Genomic DNA, 22,754 nt, shown 5'->3' on the forward strand with positions numbered 1-22,754 from the left:
TAGGAGCTGCAATCGACCGTTCGCTCTCAAGCTATCCCTTTTTTTTCGCACAGCACATACTGTGTGCAGTTTGCAGTGATAACAGTGGCAGATTTAACATCAAAATTCACAGCAGTTTTTTTTTAAAAACAGTGCGTGTCTGGTTTCACACAGAAGAATACAAAAGCAGGTTTTTCCTTGCTAGCTGACGGCTGATAAATTTGTCGCCTGAAAATGGCGACTGTCGCTAGCAGATTAGCAGCTAGCTGAATAATGCTCATTTTCCATGAGTTGGTTAAAACAAAAACCATGTAAAAGGGTTTTAATATATCAACTTGATGGCTACATACATACATCAATAGCTAATGCTACATGAGGAGGCTAAAGCTAACAGGTCCCAGGCAGAAGTCAGCATCCTCACCGGTTACGATCCATGTGGAAGAAGCTGGTTAGCCCCAGTGTTAGAGTCCAGCAATATAAATAAATTGAAATGGTGTTTTGTTTTGACACAAACCTGTTTCGGATGCTTATTTGAGAAAAACAAACAAGAAACACAGAGGTTAAATTTGTGCTTCAAGTTTTTTCCAACAATATGTCTTACTGTTACAAGAGCAAACCCTTTGAGGATGAGGACTGACTGATGTGTTTGTGAACATAACAGGACTCTCCTCTCTGCACCGTGTGGGTGTGTACGGACCGTGTTTGACTGACAGCTCCTTCCTCTCTCTCTCCCTCCCCTGTTGGCTTTGTTGCACCTGTTACAGATGACACCTTCACCATTTCTATTAGTGCATAGAGTGCACTGACCTCACCTACTTGCCATAAACCTGAGCAGAGGCCTAATCAGCCGGAACATCTTAAATCACCGGAGTGGGTGTGCAGAGTCAAGGCCGTGGTTGCCTTATAAGCACTCTCCTGGTACAACCACGGCTGTTCGCCTGAAGCTTGCTTTGTTGTTTTGCTGTGTTTGCAAAAAAAGAGAGCGGCACAGGTAGGCACAGGTAGATGACGCGTCTCTGCCTGTGTACATTTTTTCCTGTTTTCATCGTAGTGCTATTACTTACCAGGCATTCATTGCACAATCCGACATTACTCCAAAACAGGTATCTTCCAGTCTGAATAAGAATGCGACCTGGATTTTACTAGACCCACCTCGCACAGTTTGAACTGCAATCAGCCTGCAAGATGGCTCTTTTAGCACAGTGTGAAAGTTTTTGCAGACCAACTGTGGCCTACTTAGCATTTTAGCACCCAGCAAATCTGAAGAACTCTTAGCAAATACACTCCGTTAATAGGACCCAAAGTAACCCCCAAATCATGTTGTCTTCAGCTTTTTGTTGCAAATATTGATAAATCATTAATCAATGCTATTGTGTCATAATTTCCGAAACAGTATCATAAAAATCTCATTGTCTCACCTTTTGGTTTCATGAATTTTCACCCTCCGTCTGCCAATTTATGACGTCATGATCACCCTGCGGCATTTATGATGTCGGACTATCACGTTTTTTTTTTTTCACACTCTGATGGTTTTGAAGGTTTGTGTTTACAACTCACGGACTGAAAAAAATTGCAGATGCATTGGCCGTGCAACCTTCATTCGGAACACATTTGACAGCCGTGTGCTCCCTTTTCAATGGCCGGATCATGCAGTTAACTGGAAAACGGATGCACCTTTACACCATCTTAATTGTTTGCTCTTTAATTGTTATCTAATTACTTTATATATGTTGTAAGGATGGTTATATACACAATAGAACACCTTGTATGTAGTTAATTAATGATCTTTTCATGCTTGTTGATTCATTTTAATAATAACCAAAAAAAACCCTGGCATCATAAAATAGGGCAGGGCATAATTCCTCTGAAATAACTGCCTACATGACACTGTAGAAATTTGCTTGATGTCTCTGTTCCTCTGTCACTCAGTCATCTCAGCAAGTATATTTCTGGTCTGTCTGACAGGGAGAGACAGTGACTGTTCTTGAACGTTCCTTCCTCCTCTTCAGTTGGCTGAGATTAAATTAACAGGTGTCCAGTGAACCTTTGATCTCCAAACCCATTGCCACATCTTCTTAGTTTAATGATGGGAGACAACCGCAGAGTTTATACCTGTAGCATTATGCCTCAAATTTCGGGGGGAAAAAAGGAAACTGCTCAGTATTTCAAAAATAAAAGTGCACCTGTCAAAATAAAAGTCCACCTGTCAATCTAAAGACAAATGGTCTTCAAAGGTACATTTCGAAAGTTCTGAACGGAAAAAATATAGATTCATAGATTACATTAGATCAGGTTTAACTTTATTGTCAGTGTGAAGGGTACAAGAACGCAGCCATTGAAATACCATTGGCATCTAACCAGAAGTGCAAGTAGTATGTCTATGTAACAAGTGCACTAAGAAATGTCTATATGTATATGTTTTTTTGTAATAGATAAATACGTAAAGTATACACAAGGTACAGGATATGTTTATGACACAGAGATGTACAAAATGCAGGGAGGGTGCAGAGCTTACCTGGGTACAGAACTGACCTGGGTCCAGAGCTTACCTGGGATCGCAATACAGAATGTCCACCGATCAATCAGTGTATGTAAGATGTGAAAATGCATTACGTTATAAGGTGTAATTTTGTCAAATATGGGCGCATTTTAAGGTTGAGTCCAGTTCTTATTTTGCAAAGTTTCCAAAGCATGCACTTGAATCAATTTAATGTAATTATTTCATGATTCAAGCAATATCATCTTCATTTTCATCTTGTATATAGTACTTTTAATAAATACTTTTAAGTGTGAACTTCAGTGATAGTCCAAAACAAATACTTTCCCTTCATTTTGTTCAGAGCGGCTGGTTCCACATATTAAAATGGTCCATATCCCCTTTTTAAATCTACATTTCAACACTTCCCTTGGATCATTCCATCAGGCTCAGCTTGACCCTATGCACCCCTTGGGTCACTGCAGGTTGCCCTCATTATAACAGGGGGTCTCCACCTCGGCCCAGTCCATCCCCCTATTTGTGTCCTCCCTAGCAGAGCCAAAACGACCACACATGAACCCAGGTTCCTACCCGGATCGTAACCTATAACCTCGGGAACTTCACCTCGTTCTTTGCCTCCATTCATAATTCATTCACTAGAACTCCAGCAATCCGTTTAGTCAATGAAAAGGGAAAAGACACACATGCACACGAGAGATCATTTCCTTGTCCTGCCCTCAGCTCAAACCCAGGACGCCCACACACACACACACTCCTTCACACATGCATACATCCTCCAGTGCTCACATGGTGCTCTTTTCCGGGCTTGGACTGAAAACAGAGGGAGCTAGAGAGAGAGAGAGAGAGGGAACAGGGGCTCAGAACGTGATTACTGGGGAAGAGGAAGGGAGGAAAAGGAGGGGGTCGAGGCAGAAGAGGGGGCCCCTCTCTGCCTTTCAACGGACGTGTGAACAAAAGCCTGGTCAAACTGTCGGGCCCACAGCCTAGGGTGTTTACTGCTCTTGTATCTATAACCAACAAATCAAGGATCCCCCCCCCCCCACTACCACCTCCACCTCCACAGCTCAACTCCCCCTGCTGCCCCTTTTCCCTTGAGCTGCCCTGGCTTTATTGGGAACAGCAAATTAAGGAACCATCCATCTGGGTGTGATCACCAATTACGGAGGGAAGCTGTCAGCATGCATTAAGGCCTGCAGGGAAGGCGGGCGTGTTAGTGCGGCTTTTATGAAGAGGGAGGCGAGGGAGGGAGTTAAGGAGCGAGAAAGTGACGGGATATGATTAAAAAATCTTTTAGAAAATGAAAACATTTACGTTTTTTTTTGAGGTCAGAAGTAACTAGAACTTATTTGGGCCCTCCTGAGTAACGCATTTGTCTCGTTGTGTTTGCATCAGGAAGACAGAGTCCTCTCATTATTTGTTGTTCCAAACACATTTATGTCGTTTCGTCAGCTGAGGCGAGGACGAGTGAGTGCACTTTTTCAGTGCGACATAAAGCGATCATGTAAGCGATATAAATATGATAAAAACTCGATGCAGCTTATGGCAGGCCCCCTTTTGTCGCTGCTCACTGGTACAGGCGGTGATTCCCTGTAACACTTCTCCTCCGGCCAGCTTTCTCACAACACAATAGGGCCGTCATTAACTTTTTGCTCCATCGGAATGCTGAAAGACCCCGTCGACCAAACGCCCCCCCCCTCCGCCTCCCCTCCCCTCGCTCCACCATGCATCCCGCTTTTCTCTTCGCTTGCTGGTTTTCCAGGGCCCTAATTTACGAAGGCCAGGTGTGCGCCGACCCACTGTAAGGGGGGTGAGGATGGGTGAGGAAAAGGGTGAGTGTGGGGGAGAAGGGGTGAGCGGTACACAAAGGGGTTCCACAAACCAGAGATCCTCGGTGCAGACTATTTTCCAGAATATTCTCTCTAAACCAGTTATTCCCAACATCGAGTCACAAAATAAATCAACCACATAGCTTATTTCTGTTCCACAAATCTATGGTTATTTTTTCAGACTTTCTTCTGATTTAATGTTTTTCACGTGGCTTACTGGACCATTTACCACTTTCGGCCTCTAAACATTATTCAAATGAAACAAGGAATCTTTGGTTGAACCGGTAACATCCAGTAGACATGTAATGATGAAGAGTGACACTAGACGTGGCTTCATTTTAATGGGTCACAAACCAAATACGAGAAACACTTCACTAAACTGCACATGAGTGACTTCAACCTGCATTAACAGATTTTTGACAACTCCGGAGTAACAAACACAAACTGTACAGCGACATAGTAGCGCCATTTAAGTTGATATCGCAAAGTTGTTAGCATCCAGCAGACACAAAGCAACATTAGCATTCTTATTGGAATCGTGTTTCTGGCCACCTGGTGAATGTGAGCCCAATATTTACTCTCCTTTTAGCTCAGTTACGGTCGCTGCCAAATTCTGAAGGGAATATCTGACTGCTCCACTGTGTTCACCAGCTAGTCTCTAACCTTGTCTGTTTGCCAGTTAGTGGTGTGCAACTAACACTAATGTGACTTTTTAGAACTTTTTTGCCAAACACAATTGCCTGCTGCGGCTGCATATGATGCTATGGTGCCATGATTTTATAAAAAAAAATGATTATAGCTACTTTAATTTTGTTTATTTGTGTACTTTTTTGGTTGCAGATTGTGTGTTGCATTCATGTACATGGCTATGTGTTGCTCCTGAATTGGATATGTGGGGGTTTATGTGCAGAAAGCTATGCTTTCTATGTGATGTGTCACTTTGAATATGTGCTCTGGCGGAACATATGAGTATGAATGTGTGAATGAGTCATTGTGTGTGTGTGTGAGGGTAATTGGAGGACGAAAGGGGGGAAGCTACAAGTCGTTCCAAAGTTGTTCACCAGCAAGCCTGCCAAGTTGAGCGAGTAGCTCAAAGCTCAGCAGCTTTGCTTTTTCGGAGAGACGCAGCGGGTGGGTCAGGAGGGAGGAGGGGGAGGAAGAGCGGGGGGAGGACCAGGACTAATTGCCACTAATTGAATTGGATGTGCTGATCAGATGGGAGGCTGTGGAAGTAATCTGAGTTGTCACAGCAGATAACGCTGGGCCGTCCCAGAGTGTCCGCCTCATGTGACAGCCTGTAACATAGCCTGCGAGAGGGCACTGGCCCCCTTTGTCACCACCACAATAGGGGAGAGAAGCAAAGTTGCCAGTTACAGTGAGCAGGAAGGAACAGAGGGGGGAGTCATGGAGGGGAGAGAAAAAGGGGGAAGTGGGCAGAGGGAAAGAGCGGAAGTGGAAAAACAAGGAAGCGAGATATGACTGAGATGATAGAGGGAAGCTGAGGAAGGGGATGTTCTGTGGATGGAAACAATGGTAAAATGAGATGAAGACATACACTGGGAGGAAGAAAAGGGGGTCGGAGGAGGTGAGACTGTGGATGGAAATTTGCTCTCAGTCAAGAAATCCGCAGCGTCTGCAGGGTTCATTCACAAACAGCGGGAGCTTTATGTGTCAAGGATGTAATAGCGAAAAGTTTTTAATCAGATGCACCACTGTGCACACATATGTTAAACTGCCAGAGACCCTCTTTCCCAAGAATTTGAGATTATTGTCATGGTTAATGAATGCTTCAAAAAAAGAATTACAAACTGTCCGTACTTGCCAAAAGGGGACATTAAAGTTTCAAAATATTCGTTCTCTGATCGCACTTTATTTAGATGCTGATCGTCAACTTGTCGGCAAAAAATTGAAGCGTTTCAGGTGATACACAACTGTGAAAGGCTAGGGGTATATTTAGTGGGGTCAATGTCATACTGATAGCATCAGGTTGGGTTGGGTTATTCAGATACAGGAAATAGTCATGTGTCAATCCAACATGTACTGACTTTTCAGGATTAATAACAAAAGGATGACTCGAAAACGAAATTAAATAAATAAAAATGAAAATTCAACATGATTATGACTTCTCCATTAACTAACTTATTTTAAAGCACTTTGAGGAATAAATATGCATTTATGAAATTTAATAGAAATAACTGCCAGAAATCCACCTGAAGCAACATTGCAGTTGTACTAATAAATGTATATAAAAATTGGTACACATTGTAGATTTGCTGCATTACCATAATTTTCTTTTCGCTAACTCAACATAAATTGAGGTATGAAAGCATTCATGATTAAAACTGTGGATTTTCAATTTTACAATGATCAACACAGTATTACATCATCAGGGACAAAAGACAACGTATGGTAATGTGTTTTCAGGTTACATATGACTGTTTTTTATATTATTGTTATGTAGTTTTTATTCATTATACCACTTTATTCAGAATGCCCAGTAGAAGTTGTACTAGTTTATTTAGTTTATTTAGTGTTTAGTTTATTTAGGGACACCCAGGGAAATTGTTCAGTTTAAATCAAAAAGATAATTACATCAAATACCCTCAAGTCATGTAAAATGTGGTTTTCCAGAAAGACAATATCGTATGTAAATGTTAATACATAGCAGTTTGAATGCAGATTATTTTATCATAGTACCAAAATGACTTGGGGAAGACCCAGGATAGGGGATCCACCTTATCTACATAACTGCTTTTTTTAGGCATCACCCTTGGATGTTCGTAGCATGCTACCAACTCTAGTTCCACTGAAATGGGTTTCTTATACTTGTTGACATCAGTTTTCAGAGGGGTTTTTTTGTGGTTGTTAAAACTGATAATAAAGCTTCACTGCGGTGCTAGTTTGATTTTTTTTTAAATCTCGTCCTGTGCGTGTGAAAGGACCAAGCTCCCAGGCACAATTCATATGTACCTTCAATATTAACGCTAGTTTGTCGATGTTGTAAACTTTGGACGACGATGATCAATAATTTGCCTCTGAGCCTCTCCTTTGTCACACTTGAGTGCGTTCCCAAAGCACACCTGCACTCGCTGCGGCTCAGCAGTGTACTGTACAACCGCTGCTGTTGATCAGAGAAACACAGGATAATATGAGAACAGGTGGACGACAGCGACTGACAAAAAGAGAGAGAAAGAGAGAGAAGCAGAGAGTGGCTGTGGGTCTTTCCCAAGCCTGCAGCAGTCCAATTAAGCAGGATTTCTCCCACTGCACATCTAACTCTCTCACACACACACACACACACACACACACACACACACACACACACACACACACACAACCAGAGCAGCTGTGCAGTCAGTTGGTGCTATTCAGGGAGGGGTTAAGTCTTGTCAGCAGGATGAAAGCAGGATAGAGTTGTCTGTGTGTGAACCTGAGTGTGCGTGCATGCGTGTATATCCACATTTGTGCATTTTTGTGTCGCTATGTATATGTACTCTGTGTGTCTCAGTTTGAATGAGTATGTGTGTGTGTGTGTGTGTGTGTGTATGTTGTGTAAGGGGTGAGTTATGCACGCAGTGGGCAACCCGGGGCAGGCAGATGTGTGAGTGTGCAGTACTAAGCCCTGGCGAAGCTCGCTGCGAGGGGTCATGACCTTTACAGAATCAGTGCCTCTGCATGTCAGGACTAATGGAAGGGCCCCACCAGCTGCACAGAGAGGAGGAGGAGGGAGAGGAAGGGAGAGAAGAGGTAGGAAAAAAGATGAAGAATGAATAAAGACTGAGGTGGGAGAAAAGGGAAGGATGGGGAATAGTTTGGAGTTGGAGGGAGACAGTGGGAGGAGAAATGGCGAGGAAGAGGAGAAGAAGTAGTCTGAGCGAGGAGGGGCTGGATTGGGAGGAAGAAGGAGGATGGAAATATTGTTTTAAGAAAGGAGTTTGAGGGAGAACAAGCTGTAAATACTAGTTGGAAAGATGAAAAAGAAAAAAAGCTGAAAAGAGAAGAGGAAAAGAAAAGAGGAAAACAAGGACAAAGTGATATAAAAAGGAAAAGAAAGAAAATGAGTTACAGGAAATGCAAGGTAAGGATGAAAAACAGAGTTTAAGGCAAGCTCACACGAGAAAAGAAACACCAAGTGTGACACATACAGGTATTGTGGAGAGATGTCCGGGTAAGAATGTAAGCAAAGAGGGAGGAGTGATGGTATGATGGCGGGATGGAGAGATAACAGGAGAAACAGAGGGGGAGAGATGGGTGTGGCCTTGGTGATGAATACAGATTTTTTTTCAGGTTTCAGTCCTCTGTCTGGTGTCATCCCATCTGCCTGCACCCCTGTATTTCCAGTAATATGAGCCTCATTCCAGTGCAGAGCTTTATTTGTTTTAAGTCTTTGACAGTCTACGGCCTTTGAGGAAAATCATGTGTTGCAGATAAATATGTCAGATGACTTGAGTGTGATTGGTGGATGCTGTTGAAGTTGATATGATTTTTGAAAGGTTCTGGTGGAACTTTGGGGGCATGTTGTGAGGATGAACCAGAGGTGGAAAATACTATTGATCTATATTTACTCAAGTTCTGTGCTTAAGTACAGTTTTGAGGTAGTTGTACTTTACTTGAATATTTCCTTTTTAATGATATTTAACAATTATATTCCACTACCTTACAGAGGAAAATGTTCATGTTGTTGCTTAGTTACTATTTACTTAGCCGAGTTAAATGTTTAGAAAATATATATGGTCCTATAAAATTATGTATTTTAAAGATTAAGCTCCCAGACAGTGCACAGGATACTAGTATGAATGCCAGACAATTAAATGCTGCTGACAAATTGATGCATCTGTAATAAAAATCCAATGATATAAAAATTTTGGATAATATAACACATTGAAAGGGTTCCAAAGTGAGTATTATTTATATTTACTTTTTAAAAATAACTATTTGGATACTTTGGTACATACAACAGATAACACTAATGGAATGCAAAGTTTAAGTAATGACTTTTACACTTGAGGAACTATTTTTATTTTTTATCACTTTACCACTTTTACTGTCATTCATTCATGCAACCTTTATTTATACAGGGAGGTCAACGAAAGCAGTTTTCTTTCTTCTGCATGGGCGCCCTGTTAGACAAACAGTTAGACGCAAATCCAAGTTAACCTTAAAAACCTAGACCAACCACTGCAGGTACAGCAACAGCCAACGGTGGACTCAGTTGAAAGTATCCTAAAGTAAAGGACCTGAATACTTCTTCCTCCCTTGGTAAGGGCAGTGTAACTTTTTGAGGAAAAACTGTGTGACCAGTGCTCACTTTGATCGGAACTAGACGATGAGAGAAAGAAGTGCAATTGGCTTAATCTAAGTTTTTTTTAAAAAAGCAGCAATTTCTAAATTAAAAAAAAAAAAAAAATTATTGTTGATTTGTTCAGCAAACACCAAATAAGGCTCTAATTTTTTCTGGTCCTGACCTTTACCCTTTAAAAGTCTGCATGAAGTTGTGTTTTCCACAGAAACAGACATGTTCTTTAAAACTACAGTAGTAGTAGTAGTAGTATGTAGTTAAAACTACATGCCAGTTAAAGTTAAAATCAGGCTGTGTTTATGCATCTCTTTGTCGTGTGTGTTTTGTATCCATATGTTATATATAAGAGGCTATAAATAATAAATTCAAAATAATGACAAAAAAGACCAACTCTTCTCTGAGACACATAATAATTAATTAAGTAGTTTACACCTTGTAGCTCATTCGATGTTAGCTTTTGTTGTAAAAAAGTTACATTTTGGAACTATCGCCATTTAAACAGAAATGAGAATATATGATTGGATTTAAAACCAGTATTTAGGAGTGTTTATAGCAATCAGGTAATTGTTGTGAGGTGATGTCTGGCACTGATAGGAACAAATTGGCTCTGAGGTTTTTTTGTAGAGAAGACAAGCAGCAATCAAGATGAGGTGACAAAACACCCAGTTATGATTTAGGAGATATAGTTTATAAAATAATTTTTCGTTACATGAAAATTTGTGCTGTTTAACACTTTCAAAATAATTCCCGTCCAGACAGACGGACGCCTCTATCAGTATCAGCCAGGCCAGAGTCTGCTGACTGTGTATGTGTGTGAGTGTGTGAATGCATGTATCTGTATGAGCTTCAGTGTGTGTGTACGTGTGTTTGTGTGTCTCTGTGTGTGTTCAGTGTTCAGCTGCAGACAGTGCCACTGTGTGCCCACCATGACCAGACAACCTGCTTCCTCTCCCGCTATGACCCGGAGACGGTGATCGACCGTCTGTGCCACTTTGTGCCGGGTTTAGCAGACGGCTTCCCCTCTGACATCATCACTGTGAGATGGTGATGTAGCTGCCATTACAGGAGACGGGGCGCAAGCCAACGACGGAGGACACTGACAGTGTGTCTGGTATTTTGTTGGGCGTACAGAGGCTGAAGTGTTTTTTTTTTTTCTCTTCCCGACTTTGCATTTAGAATTTAGTCCGGCATGAGCAGAAAAATTAAAGAACAGAGGTACACACACACACAAAAAAACTTCCTTTTCCGCAGGTGTTGAACAAAACAGGAAATATCAAAAAATAAATACTAAAATCCACAGATTATTTCTTTTCTCCAAAAATAATAAACAAAAGTGAATAAAAGATTACTGGGCGAGCATAGACACTGTGCAGATTTTACAGTCCTTAACATACGCCTTGTACAAATTCTTTTTTGAGATACCAAATGGCCACAACTTGAATTTTCACTTTTCATTTGCATTTCATTTTTATTAATTTGCATAGTATCCAATTTAGTTTTCTACTCAAATTCCAAGTTCAAATTTTTTTCCCCTGCAGTCTGAGGATTTAGAACTGAGCAGAAAGCTTGCAGAGGGAACCTGTGGAAGAAACGCGGCAGAGCAACAGGTGGCAGATCACAGAGTTAGAGCGACACCTACAGAACCCAGACTGGAAAAACTGCGAGCTTTCAGCCAGGGAACACACACATGCAGCCTTTAACAGCCTTTAAACGTCTGTAAGTTTACAGAGAGCCACCTACAATTAGCCAAACAGGAGGTTCAGCTCAACTTCCTATTGGATATATACATGTTTATCGCCCTGATGAGTTTAAATTCATACTAATTTTTGCAGGGTTAAATATTTAAACATATCAGAAACGGTGTATCCAGGCATTTACAGTATATATACAAAGCTAACTTGCACTGCTTGAGCAAAGATGGTTTTTTTTTTTTTTTTTTAAATGAAAGACCTATACAGTGCAATAAGAAATGCAATGATCAATTTTAGAGTTGGTATGATACCTGAGTTTTGGAAACCAAACTTTTAATTTGTTTTGATACTATACCCTATTAATATGTTTTTTCTACAATGTCCTATTTTAAAAAAAAAAAAAATAATAATAATTGAAACTTCTGTTATTCACCGGGGTTTAATTTGGAATTTTATCACAAGAATTTTGTCTAAAGTAAATATGGCCCCGAATTATTTAATTCAACTCAATTCAAAATGCTGTATTCGTCCCTCAAAGGGCAACGTGAGGGAAGCTAGTTTGGCAAATATAAAAACACACAAAACCCCATAAAAATCCATTCATGCGCATATAAAACTAAAAATACAAAATATGATAGCGGGAAGATTAAAAGAAAAAGCCACAAGGGTTCATGGCAGTGGCCAATCTGACCAATGGTGTCCAAGGCCACAGAGACACATTACAGAATGCAATCCACAGGTTGCCCCAACCGAGCACTTATTAAAAGTATGTTTTATATCAGAGAATATTTGATCAAATCATAGTAAACAAGACTGAGTATCTCACCGGGCATTCATTGCCAGTAGTTGGTACCTTTTCTGATAATCACATATTATTTTGAACAAAAAGCACCGAGGTTCAATACATAGCCCTGGATTAAAGAGCAAAACAACATGGGGATAATAGACAATCGGCTCCTTTTTCTTCGTACAAAACATGCTGCTTTAGAGGATAATTTGGTTAGAAAATGGATAGTTTCATGGCTATTAAATTGAAAATACAAATTGCAATAAATGTACATTGTAAACTAGATTAAAAAAATACATATAAAAATTAATTAGATGAAATCCAATATAAATCCACCCCACTGCCTATGTTTACATGCTTTATCTCTCTTCCGGAAGTGACTTGGATTTTAAATATTCATAATCCGTTCTGAGCTCTGCAGTTGCACATACTGACCTGCTGAACCTTTAATGTCTGTCAAGTCTCCAGCATGGTCAATAGCAACAGTAGCCAGTACGCATCTGTGAGTATTTCTCCCTCAGTTCAGTGGGTCGGTACGTGAATCTGCCTGTGTTTGTGTGTAACGTGCGCCGAAACTAATCACAGGAGAATATTGTCATTTACTCACTCTAATAGACTCGGTCATCATCCCCTGGTCTAAACTAATGCAGAGACAAATCCCCCACAGGGAATTGACTGACTGGCTGCTATTCTCAGCGACGACATAGTCAGATCCAACGGGACTCATTCATTTACACCTGCAGCCTCAAACATTATCGTGTGCCTCCTACAGCCACGTAGTAGTGAATCATAAAATCCAATAACATGAATGCACTTATAAGCTGTGGCTGCACGGTGATATAATATCAAGTGGTAAACATGGCCCACATATTAAATATCCCATTAAATGCGTATAAAAATTCCTGCTGGCTTACAGCAGATGGTGAAAGGGTAGTTTGGGGTCATGGAAAATGATACCCCTCTGTTTTGAGGGAAACACAAAAAAGTGTTGGTGTTTGTTTAGACAAAACGTAATGGCTTGGGCACGGCTTTTATGACAGAGAGGGGAGAACGTGTGAGAGACAAAAAGGAGAGTCTCACATTAAAGTGGATGGAGCCGGCGGCAGCGGCGGCGGCCCTGTTTGTTTGTGTTTCCAGCGTACAGTGGAGTCACCAGGAGGCCATCAGTGTCTGCGAGGCTCCTCTGTCACAACGCATCCCGTCTCCCTCCCCACTACATCTTTCCTGCCCCTCCTCTCTCTTTTTCAGCATTCCCTTCTCTGAAATCCCAGAAACTGAATGTATGTCACCATTTTACTAAAAAAAAAAAAAAACACCCTCCTCTTATCACTCGACTGTTAAAATATGTCTTTCATTCCCTGCCTCTTCTTCTCTCCCGCCCTAGGCCTTGTCCTCTGCAGAGTTCACGGCCCCGCTGACCTCTTGTTGACCCCAGCTTGACCTATGCAGGTTAGCGTCTCTGTCAGCTGCAGCTGTGGTGCTGCTAAAAGCCTGGATAATCCAATCACACAGTCATTAGTGCTGAGTAGGCCAGAGCCGGAGCAGGTGAGCGTGTGTTTGTGCGTGTGTTTGTGTTGTTCTCTCTCTCATAATCTTTCTCTTTTACTCTTTTTTTTTTTTCTCATTTCACACACAAACACTGTAGATTTACCCAGCAGATAATCATAACCTTCCCCTCTTTGTCATGTGCTGAAAAATACACCAGATCAGTGGCGTTAAAACCAAAATCTATCACCTCAGTGCAATTCTGACCCGAGTATTAAGCAGCCAGATGCTGCTGTAGTATAACATCCCGAATCAGTCCTTTCAGCTTCACTAGCATCTGCTTTAAAACAGAGTCGTGGACCAACAACATGTGCGGATGCAGATGAGGAAGGGGTTGCCAGGTTTGAGAATTTCAGGATGAAAGGCATGCGTGGCGTAAAAGCCAGTCATGTCGGAGATGTAAAGAAGATGAGAGGGGCCAAAGACTGAAGATAAACCAGTTTTTGCTATGTTATTTTTTTTTTTTTGGGACTTCCAGAGCCCCAGTAGAACTTAGGAGAAAAAAACAAACAAACAAACATTATGATCTTAGCGTCTATGAAGAAAATCTTTCATCTTAAAGCCTGTAAAGCCCAATAAAAATTAAAAGAAGAGAAATTGGCTACTTTTAGTAAGATGGTGCCAGTGCCTTTTAATTGGGTCTTTAATATTGTTTCTCCCCCCTCCCTGTCTGCTACCATGGGGATGTCTCCCTTTTAGTCTTAATGGAACCTACCTGATTAATTACAGCTAAAAACAATAGTAATTTTAATGCCAATGCTACGCTAGGACCTGCATATGACAAAACCTTAAACACTGTATTGATACATTTATAACATTTAAAATGGGGCTTTTTGTTCATTTTCTACCCTGCACTGTAACTTTTTACTCCTATTTATATTTGACTATATACCTTTATTTGACTCTTGCACCTTAATGTCCTTTTAATGTCTAATGTGAAGGATTTTTGAAGTGCCTCACTTTTTTAAAAGTGTTATCCTTGCCTTACTAAATGCGTTCCAAAAATTAAGAGCCACCTCAAAAATATAAAATTTGTTAAGAATGTGTACTGCTAAGTAGTGTCTAAAGTGCAACACACACTGGCTGCGTATTTTAAGAAGACAGCAAACTGAAAAATAACTAAAATTACTAAAAGTAAATCTAACTTTAAACATTTTATCATCAATCTTGGATTGCACGTTCTCCTCCACCTTCGAAGTTTCCACAGATACCAAACATGTCATGGCTAAAATCGGGGGAAAAAATGTGTATAAAATGCTGCAGAAAATATTTTCATTCGACAGGCTTGTGCAGCCCAAAAAAAACATGGAGTCTCGGGTTTGAAAAATTCCACCTCGTGGACTCGTCATCGGCTTCCCTGAAACAGCGGAAAACAAAACCTATAAACGGTGGGAACAGTAAGATGATTTTTATTTTTCCCCAAACGTGGTTTAGGGGAACACTGAACGAAACTGGATTGTCACGGGGCTCCCTGACCGTTACGGTTTTAAGGAAGCTTCGCACCTGTTTGCCTACTTTCTTCCATTTTCAGCGCTCTGCGGTGCGCGACATTGTAGGAAAAACGGTGTGAGCAGCTCCACACTTTAACGCTCAATTCTTAATTGCTGTTATTCGTACAGCTCTTGTTTGAGGCAAAAATGTTGTCGCAGTCTGCCGCCGCTCAACATTGTTCCCAACCATTTTTTTTTTTACTGACGTTTGTCATATCGAACAATCAAACACGTGTACTAATAGTTCACGTTGCTCTGTATTTATATCAATTTAGGTTCGAAGTGCGGTATGAGTCAGGATGGCCGAGCGGTCTAAGGCGCTGCGTTCAGGTCGCAGTCTCCCCTGGAGGCGTGGGTTCGAATCCCACTTCTGACAGAAACGTTTTGAGAAGCCCCGCGTTGAAAACCCTTCTTAAAACTGATGGTAAACACAGGACAGGACAGGACAAGACAGTCCGGTCTCTTGAGTAAACTGGATCGAATACCCGAGACACGCCGTCGTCTATGTTGTTCGGCATTAACCAGTGCTATCCTGCTGGTAACTTCCGCTTTTTCAGTCAGACTGAGAGTTGTTGTTTTTTTCTTTTTTTTTTTTTTCATTTTGGCAGAGACTTTTATTTTGAAGACACACTGGCCTCAGCGATAACGCAACAGTTGCAGCTTAAAATAGACACATTTCCAGCTCATTCATGGCTTCAGCATGCTGCAACACATGTAGCCCCTGGGCTGTGAAGCACAGCAAAGTGCAAATCTTATTATTTCTGCTGTATGAAATCATCGTGACTGTGGCTTATTCTTCAAGTGCAGTAGAGATACTGAGCTTTAATTACAAATGCACATCCCCAGCATGCAGCGAAGAAGTTGAGTTAATTTTTTGCAGTCTAAGAAAACAGTGAAACATGATTATTCACAAGGTAAAATACAGAAATATATATACTCGAGTCAGTGATGAACGTAATAAAAGCAAATAAATAAAAAAGTTAGTATTTAATAGTAATTAATACAATTTCAGGTGAAAGTCGCAGGCTACTGATAACCAGGGCTGTAGCCAGGATTTTAGAAAACAACAAAAAGCCCTTTTCTCATAGGATTTTTTAAGTCATTTGACCGGACGCCACAAAAAATAAAATTAAATAAATAAATAAAATTATTATTATTTTCAATTCCGCTTTCAGGTATAAAATTCTGATGGGGAATAGCTCAGTTTGTTATTTATTTATTTTTTGTGGCGTATGATATTGTGGTGATATTAATAAAGAAGCCTGTGTGTGTTTGATTAAGACAAAAGGGCTGTCAAAATAAAGAGTCATCACAGAGTGATTATTGCAAAAACTACCACATTTATCATTCTTATGTATCGAAATCTGTCCTGCTCATTTTTCAACCACCATTTTAACTGAAATGTAAACATGATGTTCAATTTTAAAATGGCCAGATTAAAAAAAAAAAATCAGCACCCTTTCTCCCGGTGAAACAAAGTGAGCGTCATAAAGGCCAAAGGCTCACTGAAACCCAAAGCCTGCCGTGTGTTTAGTCTTTGTGTTGTTTCAAAAGTAAATGCTGCTGCCTTTCTAATCCCGCTCTATTTACCCAGAATTTAAAGATGCAGTTTTAATGAGGGCAGAGTTTCCTGACAATGTCGCCCACTGCAAGAAACACCAGACAACGGCTAATGTTAAGTGACAATTTCACCTTTATGAACATGGTGGAGAATCATTAGTAAAGGTCATGGCGACAGGCTGGAGGAGGTTTTGGTGCTCAGGTGGTGCCTGTAAAGAGAGCAACACACTGAGAGAGAAAAGACTCATTAAATCACAAGGACGTCACTGCCATGACTCACAGCAGCTTTTTATCGTTCAGCTGTGCAGGCCGTCCAACTGTGCGTTGGGGGTGATTTTAAAAGAAAAAAATGTATCAGTGAGACCTTTTGTTTGTTTTAGATCACCTATCTTCGCCAGGAATCATTAGCCATGTTCATTGTTCCATGTTTGTGTTGCAAATAAAGAAATTCTGCAGCCAAAACCGCTGGCATGTTTCAGCACAAAATGTGAATGTTTGAAAGTAATTTCTGAATTTTATAGATTACCTACATACAGTGATAACTGTTCATTACAGCCATAAAGACATCCTATACTTTGGTCCTATATTTTGTGGTGGCGCATAACTGTAACTGCTTGGAATAGACTGCGGTCAAATACTTGAAACTGTCTTCTAAGATTGAATTTATCCCATTTAGGTCTGGTTTTGTTGTCTCTGCTTTCACTTGCCAACTATAAGGGGTTATAAAAGCAATTTAAAGGTTAAGTCTGGCAATATTTATTTATTTATTTAACTGTAAACAGATCCCATGAAAACACCACAACCATCAATGAACTGATCCTACAAGTATTGTTTGTGTAGCCAAAGCCTGATTAAAAAAAAACCCAAAACTTATTCCTCTGTGCTATAGACCTCCATTGTTCAAAAGCTATTAAAACCAACACTTTCTCTTAATTATTGATTACATCTAAATACAACTAATTTGCAACAGCAAATAAGTCCCGGAGGAAACATAATTGTGACTGGATTACCTTTTCTATTGACATAATGAGGATATTTTGTTAATTTACGTTTTTGGCAAGTTGCAAATATGTTGATACTGAATGCATCAGTAAAATATTCACAAACAATACATTTGTTTTCTGCCAAATATATCCAGTCTCGCAGCGCAATATCCACTTGCAATGACTATAGCTTTATTAAACTGTTTTATGGTTCTGTTTAGACTCTCACAGCACTTGGCTAAGGTTAGGGTAAGATCCTGGTCTGGTTTAGTACAGAACAAGTTCACAACGCATTAGACACCACTTAGTGAACAACATTTAACCAAAACCGATCATTCCATAACCTTAAGTAAAGTGTGGTTGTTGCCTTAAACCTAACAACACGTGGGTCTCAGGACGCAAACTCTCTCTGGTGTCAAAGACCTGAGCTTTGTGCACCCCACTGCCCACCCAACTGTTTCCCCGCGAAATCTGTGTGGTACATAAAAGAAGCGCTTCATTCACCCAAACTTTTTCTGTGAACATAGCCCAGCCAATGATTACATTTAAATAATTGAAGCAACAGTGTTGCACTGGGTGACATGTTCCTTCACTGCAATGAATATTGACACTGTTTATTTTAATTTTATAGCACACATACTGTCCTGCTGCTGTAAATACTTACTAAAGTGCAAAATGTGTATTATTCCACAGCTGAAAATAGTCCCCAATAATTGCACTATGTTTGTGTAATATTTGCTAAAAACTGCAGCACACCGCTGTTTCACATTAGTCCCACAGATGTGGCAGGGAAGGCAGACAGTATTAAGAGATGGAGTAACGCATTGTTGGTTGTGGTTTTTCCATTGGTTGACAGTCAGGAGAAGACAGAATAACACAGGTCTTCCTTATCCGCCTTTTACCCTGAAAGACCCAACCCCACATATCTGGAGCTCCAAACAAGCTAAATCAAATGCTCAGACTTAAATGGTACTTAACCCGCGAGCCGTCTGTGTACCCCTAGAAATCAACTCCTGGAAGGTGGCCGAATAAATAAATCAGGAACGAGGGATGAGAAATTTGAAGTTGTTAAATTATTCATGGTGGAGGATTGTGTGTCATCAACATCATCACTGCCACCCAACTTCGTCTCGTGATTTATCACCCAGAATTTGGTTCCCATGGCAGGTGTCTGATGTTTCAAAGGGTCGTGAACTCTGAGCACAGATGCTAATAGGGGAATAAAAGCAGCTTTGCCTTTGCCCGGCTGCTTGAGTGACATTGATCTTGCAGCAGGGAGACAGTGGCGTCCCTCAGAGACCACACGAATGGACACAGGCTACATTTTCCTCTTTTCACTGTGTATGCTTTGGGGGAAAAGTTCACACATCTCCTCCTCTAGTTTACTTGTGACATCAAGAGCAAAAAAAAAAATCAAACAAATATCATCAATAATTACATAAGAATAACATGTCTTTAGGGCAGCCAAAGGCAGACGGTCTTATGATGATTAAGACGGTCTTTTGGCCAATGTAAGGAAAAAGTTCCTTTTTTGGAAATCGTAGCAGTGGGGGAGGGTTCAAGCAGAAATTCCCACTTGCTTCCTTCATAATAAGCTGAGTGGTGCTCTGAGAGACAGAGGGTTTGTGTTTGTGTTGCAATGTGCAGCTTAATTTAGTTTAACAAGGAGCTAAATACTTGAAACGCAAGCAGCCGGCGAGGATGTGGGTCCAAGGAGAGGACAGTGCAGCTGGAGGTAAGACTAGATAACGTGGCTATAAACTGCTGCTTGGATATTTATTTTGGTCACATGATGACTATTGCAATTTCAGAAAGACATCTCAGTATCTAAAAAAATGACTAATGTTTGGAGCAGGGTAAGACAATAAAGGGGTTTTAGCTCAAAACTTTTGTTCATGACTAGATATTAGGGATTCAGTGCATGAAAAATTTCAATATGACCTTTTTACTAACCCTAAATGTCTTTATTTTGTGTAGTTGATCATTTTTTTAAAAGCAGATTTATAATTTTATAAATGTTGAACATTGTTCAGTCTTGATCAGATTGTGTTAACACTTTATTATGTTTCATTTAAAGGGGAACTTTATGCATCAAAGTTGTTTTACATGTCTTGGGAAGTACTGCTGCATATGTGCAAAAAGTTGTATGAAGTCTCTTGTGGCTCCAGAGGGAGCTGAACGAAATCTGATACATGTCCTTAAGTGATGTCACTTGAGTCAGCATCAGTTGCGGCTGAAGACTACAAGTTTGAAAATGAAAAAAAAAAAAAAAAATCTGGGGCTGTGGAGTTAGAAAGAATTGATCTTACCCGACTTCTGTGGCCCGCCGCTCATCACTGGTTGAGGCCAGCAGCTCGAGGCTACATTTATGGCAACTAGCGTAACAGGTCTGAATCTTCGACCAAACTGGCAGCGGTCGAGTTGCATTGTGTGTAATGTAGGCACAAGGTTTTGTCAAAGAAGAATGTGTGGAATAAAAAAAGACAATATCTCTGGTTAAGCAGCGTTGATTTTGATCTTTTGTTTTTTTTGGCCGTCGTGAGTCTGACAAAAATTGTAGAAGTGCAATTCTAAATCAGCAGAATAAGATTATCTTAACACAGAGAGTGGAAACAGGGGCAACTGGCCAGTCTGACTCTGGTTTTGCGTAACAAAATCCACCTACCAGCACCTCTAAAGGTCATTAATCAGCATGTTACATCTTGTTCGTGTTTGGTTGTGGTTGTGGCTTTACAAGGGATAACCTGCCAGGCTGTTTCTTGGCCAACCAAGTTCAATCCTCACGTCTAAAGTTTCAGCAAGAAAGCTAATTAGTGTAGTCCCCCTCATAATGTCCAAGAATTGCTTGAGGAACTACAAAGCTCTCAGTTTGTTGGAAAAAGTGAAGTAGGAACTGTCAATAAGCGTGAGTCTGAAGTCACTGAAAGTGAAACATGTGTACCCGAGGTCCTTCTGTGATTTCGCTTCCTGTATATCTCTGGGCAAGCTCCTTCAGAGGGCTCTGTGAACTTCCTCTTGCAGTCGCACTAAAAGGGTGTGAGGATCCTCCGTTATCTCGCCTCCACTGAGCAAATTCTCTTCTCTGCTGACACAGTCAATTTGACAATCTGTCTGTTGTGCGATGATAAAATGATTTTCTATTTCCCACAGAGTCTGATGGAGAGAGTGGTTTATCCTCTGAAGATGAGGGAGACATTCAGGTATCACTGATAGTGATGGGCAGTAAATTACTTTTCAATTAATGCCGCTTTACTAATGTGCATTAGAGACAATCAGCGGGGGGGGGCACTAAATATCCTGCTGAAGTAGATGTACCCTTACATCTTCTCCCAACATTCAGCGTTTTAATCAGAGAAAAGCTATAATATTTGCCTTCTCAGCTCACATTTTTAAAGTAAAATAAGTAACAAAAAGATTTTAAAAAGAAAGAAAAAAATTAACCAAACTGCAGATTAAAGCTACAAGTGCACAAACTTGATTTTATGAACAAGGAAAAATCAGATTATGGTGTCTTGACTGTCAGTGAAAATAGAATAAAATGTGAACTAAATCAAATACATCAGTTTGTTGGTACGTAATTGATCTCTTTCTCCTGTTGTGCTTCCTTCTTGCATGCTGATGGTGGACTGTTAGTATGAATTCCTGGAAAAGCAGAGGGATGAAGCCAATCAGAGACTGTCTGAGTTGGAGGAAGGTGAGAATTCGGATCATTTTTTTTCATTTTCTTCACCTTATTCAGCCAGGCCAACACATAGACAGAAAACCACTCAGCCGACACTTCAGTGCATGTCAGCAAAGAGAGGAAAAGAAGGAAGGAAGATGACACAAGTGTGGACATACAAATGTCAATACTATTTTCAAATACTGAGTTTTCAGTTGATTCTGTGCAATTTTAATTCAAATCTCTCATCTCCTATATATTTTTTTGAGATTGCCATAACTAACAACGTGCCTCCCTTCATTTCCAGTCTCCAATCAGCTCTTGAAAGAGATTAATATACTGGAGATCCAGTTCCAGATTGAACGGTCATGTAGGGAGAGTGTTGAGGCCCTGGCTGTCAAGGTATGTCTATTGACTAATGTAGTTGTTTCCTAAGTCTGTCCTATGTCATTTCCCTTCCTATACCCCTTTCACGTACTTTCCTTTCCTGTGTCCTTTCCTTCACTTTCCTTCCCTGTTTCCTTTCCTTTCTGGTCCTGACATGTTAAAGAACCGGTGTGTAAAGCAGCTTCACATACCGTAGGTCATGGGATATACACCCTAAACCTCACCTTACCTTGCTTGTCATTTTCATACTAATAAAATAAAACGACAGCATCGATCTCCAGACTCACCATCGCCTCCTCTGTTGCCTAGGTGACCAAAGAGAACAAAGCCCTGAAGAGGAGGAGCCAGATGCTGATGCCGCTCATCCCCGAGCTGCCTGAAAACCTGGCTGCCGTAACCTTTGACCCAGAGACTGACTCAACAGTTGACAGCGATGCGGTTGATCTTGGTGAGGACACTAGTGGTGAGGAGACACTGCTACTGGAGAGCCAAGCCAAGATCGCAGGTTTGCCAAAACTACTCATGACGTGAAATTCAGACCTTTTTTGTCTTCCTGGTAAACCAAATCGAAAACAAATTGTCAAAAACAAGCAGAAAGGGGCATGTATAATTAGGAATAAAAGTAGCAATTCAGCTAGTGTTGTTCACGATGTCCCAAAAATAATCATCATGATATATTAAAATCTTCCAGTTCAGCCAATTAGTTGAAAAACTGTGTTAATTGTAGTTAATTCACGTATTTATCTTCAAAAGCATCTTCAAAACATTTTATATTTCTGGGAAGAGAGCAAACATCTGTGTGATCAAGAAGTTATAACCCACCCAAGGTTAACGAAGGGAATGTGATGTGGGGCTAGGGTTTCTCTATACCTGAATGAGACGGATTATGAGCTGTACCTTAAAACTTATTTTTCTTCAACAGATTTCCATATTAACATGATCCACAATCATCCGTAATCAGATCAGATCACTGAGGAACTGGAATAAGGATAATTTCAAATTTGATGATAGTTTTGTTCTTTGCACGAAAATAGTGGTCAACCCAGATT

General features: G+C 40.5%; 1 protein-coding gene and 1 non-coding gene across 2 annotated transcripts in view; both read left to right on the top strand.

Moving 5' to 3' along the window:
- The first annotated feature begins 15,407 nt into the window (after positions 1–15,407).
- trnal-cag lies at positions 15,408–15,490 on the top strand. Its single transcript has one exon. It is a non-coding gene; the product is annotated as a tRNA-Leu (tRNA).
- A 3,776-nt stretch (positions 15,491–19,266) lies between these two features.
- shtn2 (shootin 2) overlaps positions 19,267–22,754 on the top strand; it is an 11,275-nt gene continuing 7,787 nt past the window's right edge. Inside the window, exons 1-5 of the mRNA XM_040140384.1 lie at positions 19,267–19,392; positions 20,808–20,857; positions 21,291–21,351; positions 21,626–21,720; positions 22,015–22,210. Of these exons, the coding sequence (XP_039996318.1) occupies positions 19,359–19,392; positions 20,808–20,857; positions 21,291–21,351; positions 21,626–21,720; positions 22,015–22,210 (436 nt within the window). The 5' untranslated portion in view covers positions 19,267–19,358. The remainder of the gene's footprint in view (positions 19,393–20,807; positions 20,858–21,290; positions 21,352–21,625; positions 21,721–22,014; positions 22,211–22,754) is intronic.

Source organism: Xiphias gladius, chromosome 12 (assembly GCF_016859285.1).
Source record: "Xiphias gladius isolate SHS-SW01 ecotype Sanya breed wild chromosome 12, ASM1685928v1, whole genome shotgun sequence".
Classification (NCBI taxonomy): Eukaryota; Metazoa; Chordata; class Actinopteri; order Istiophoriformes; family Xiphiidae; genus Xiphias; species Xiphias gladius.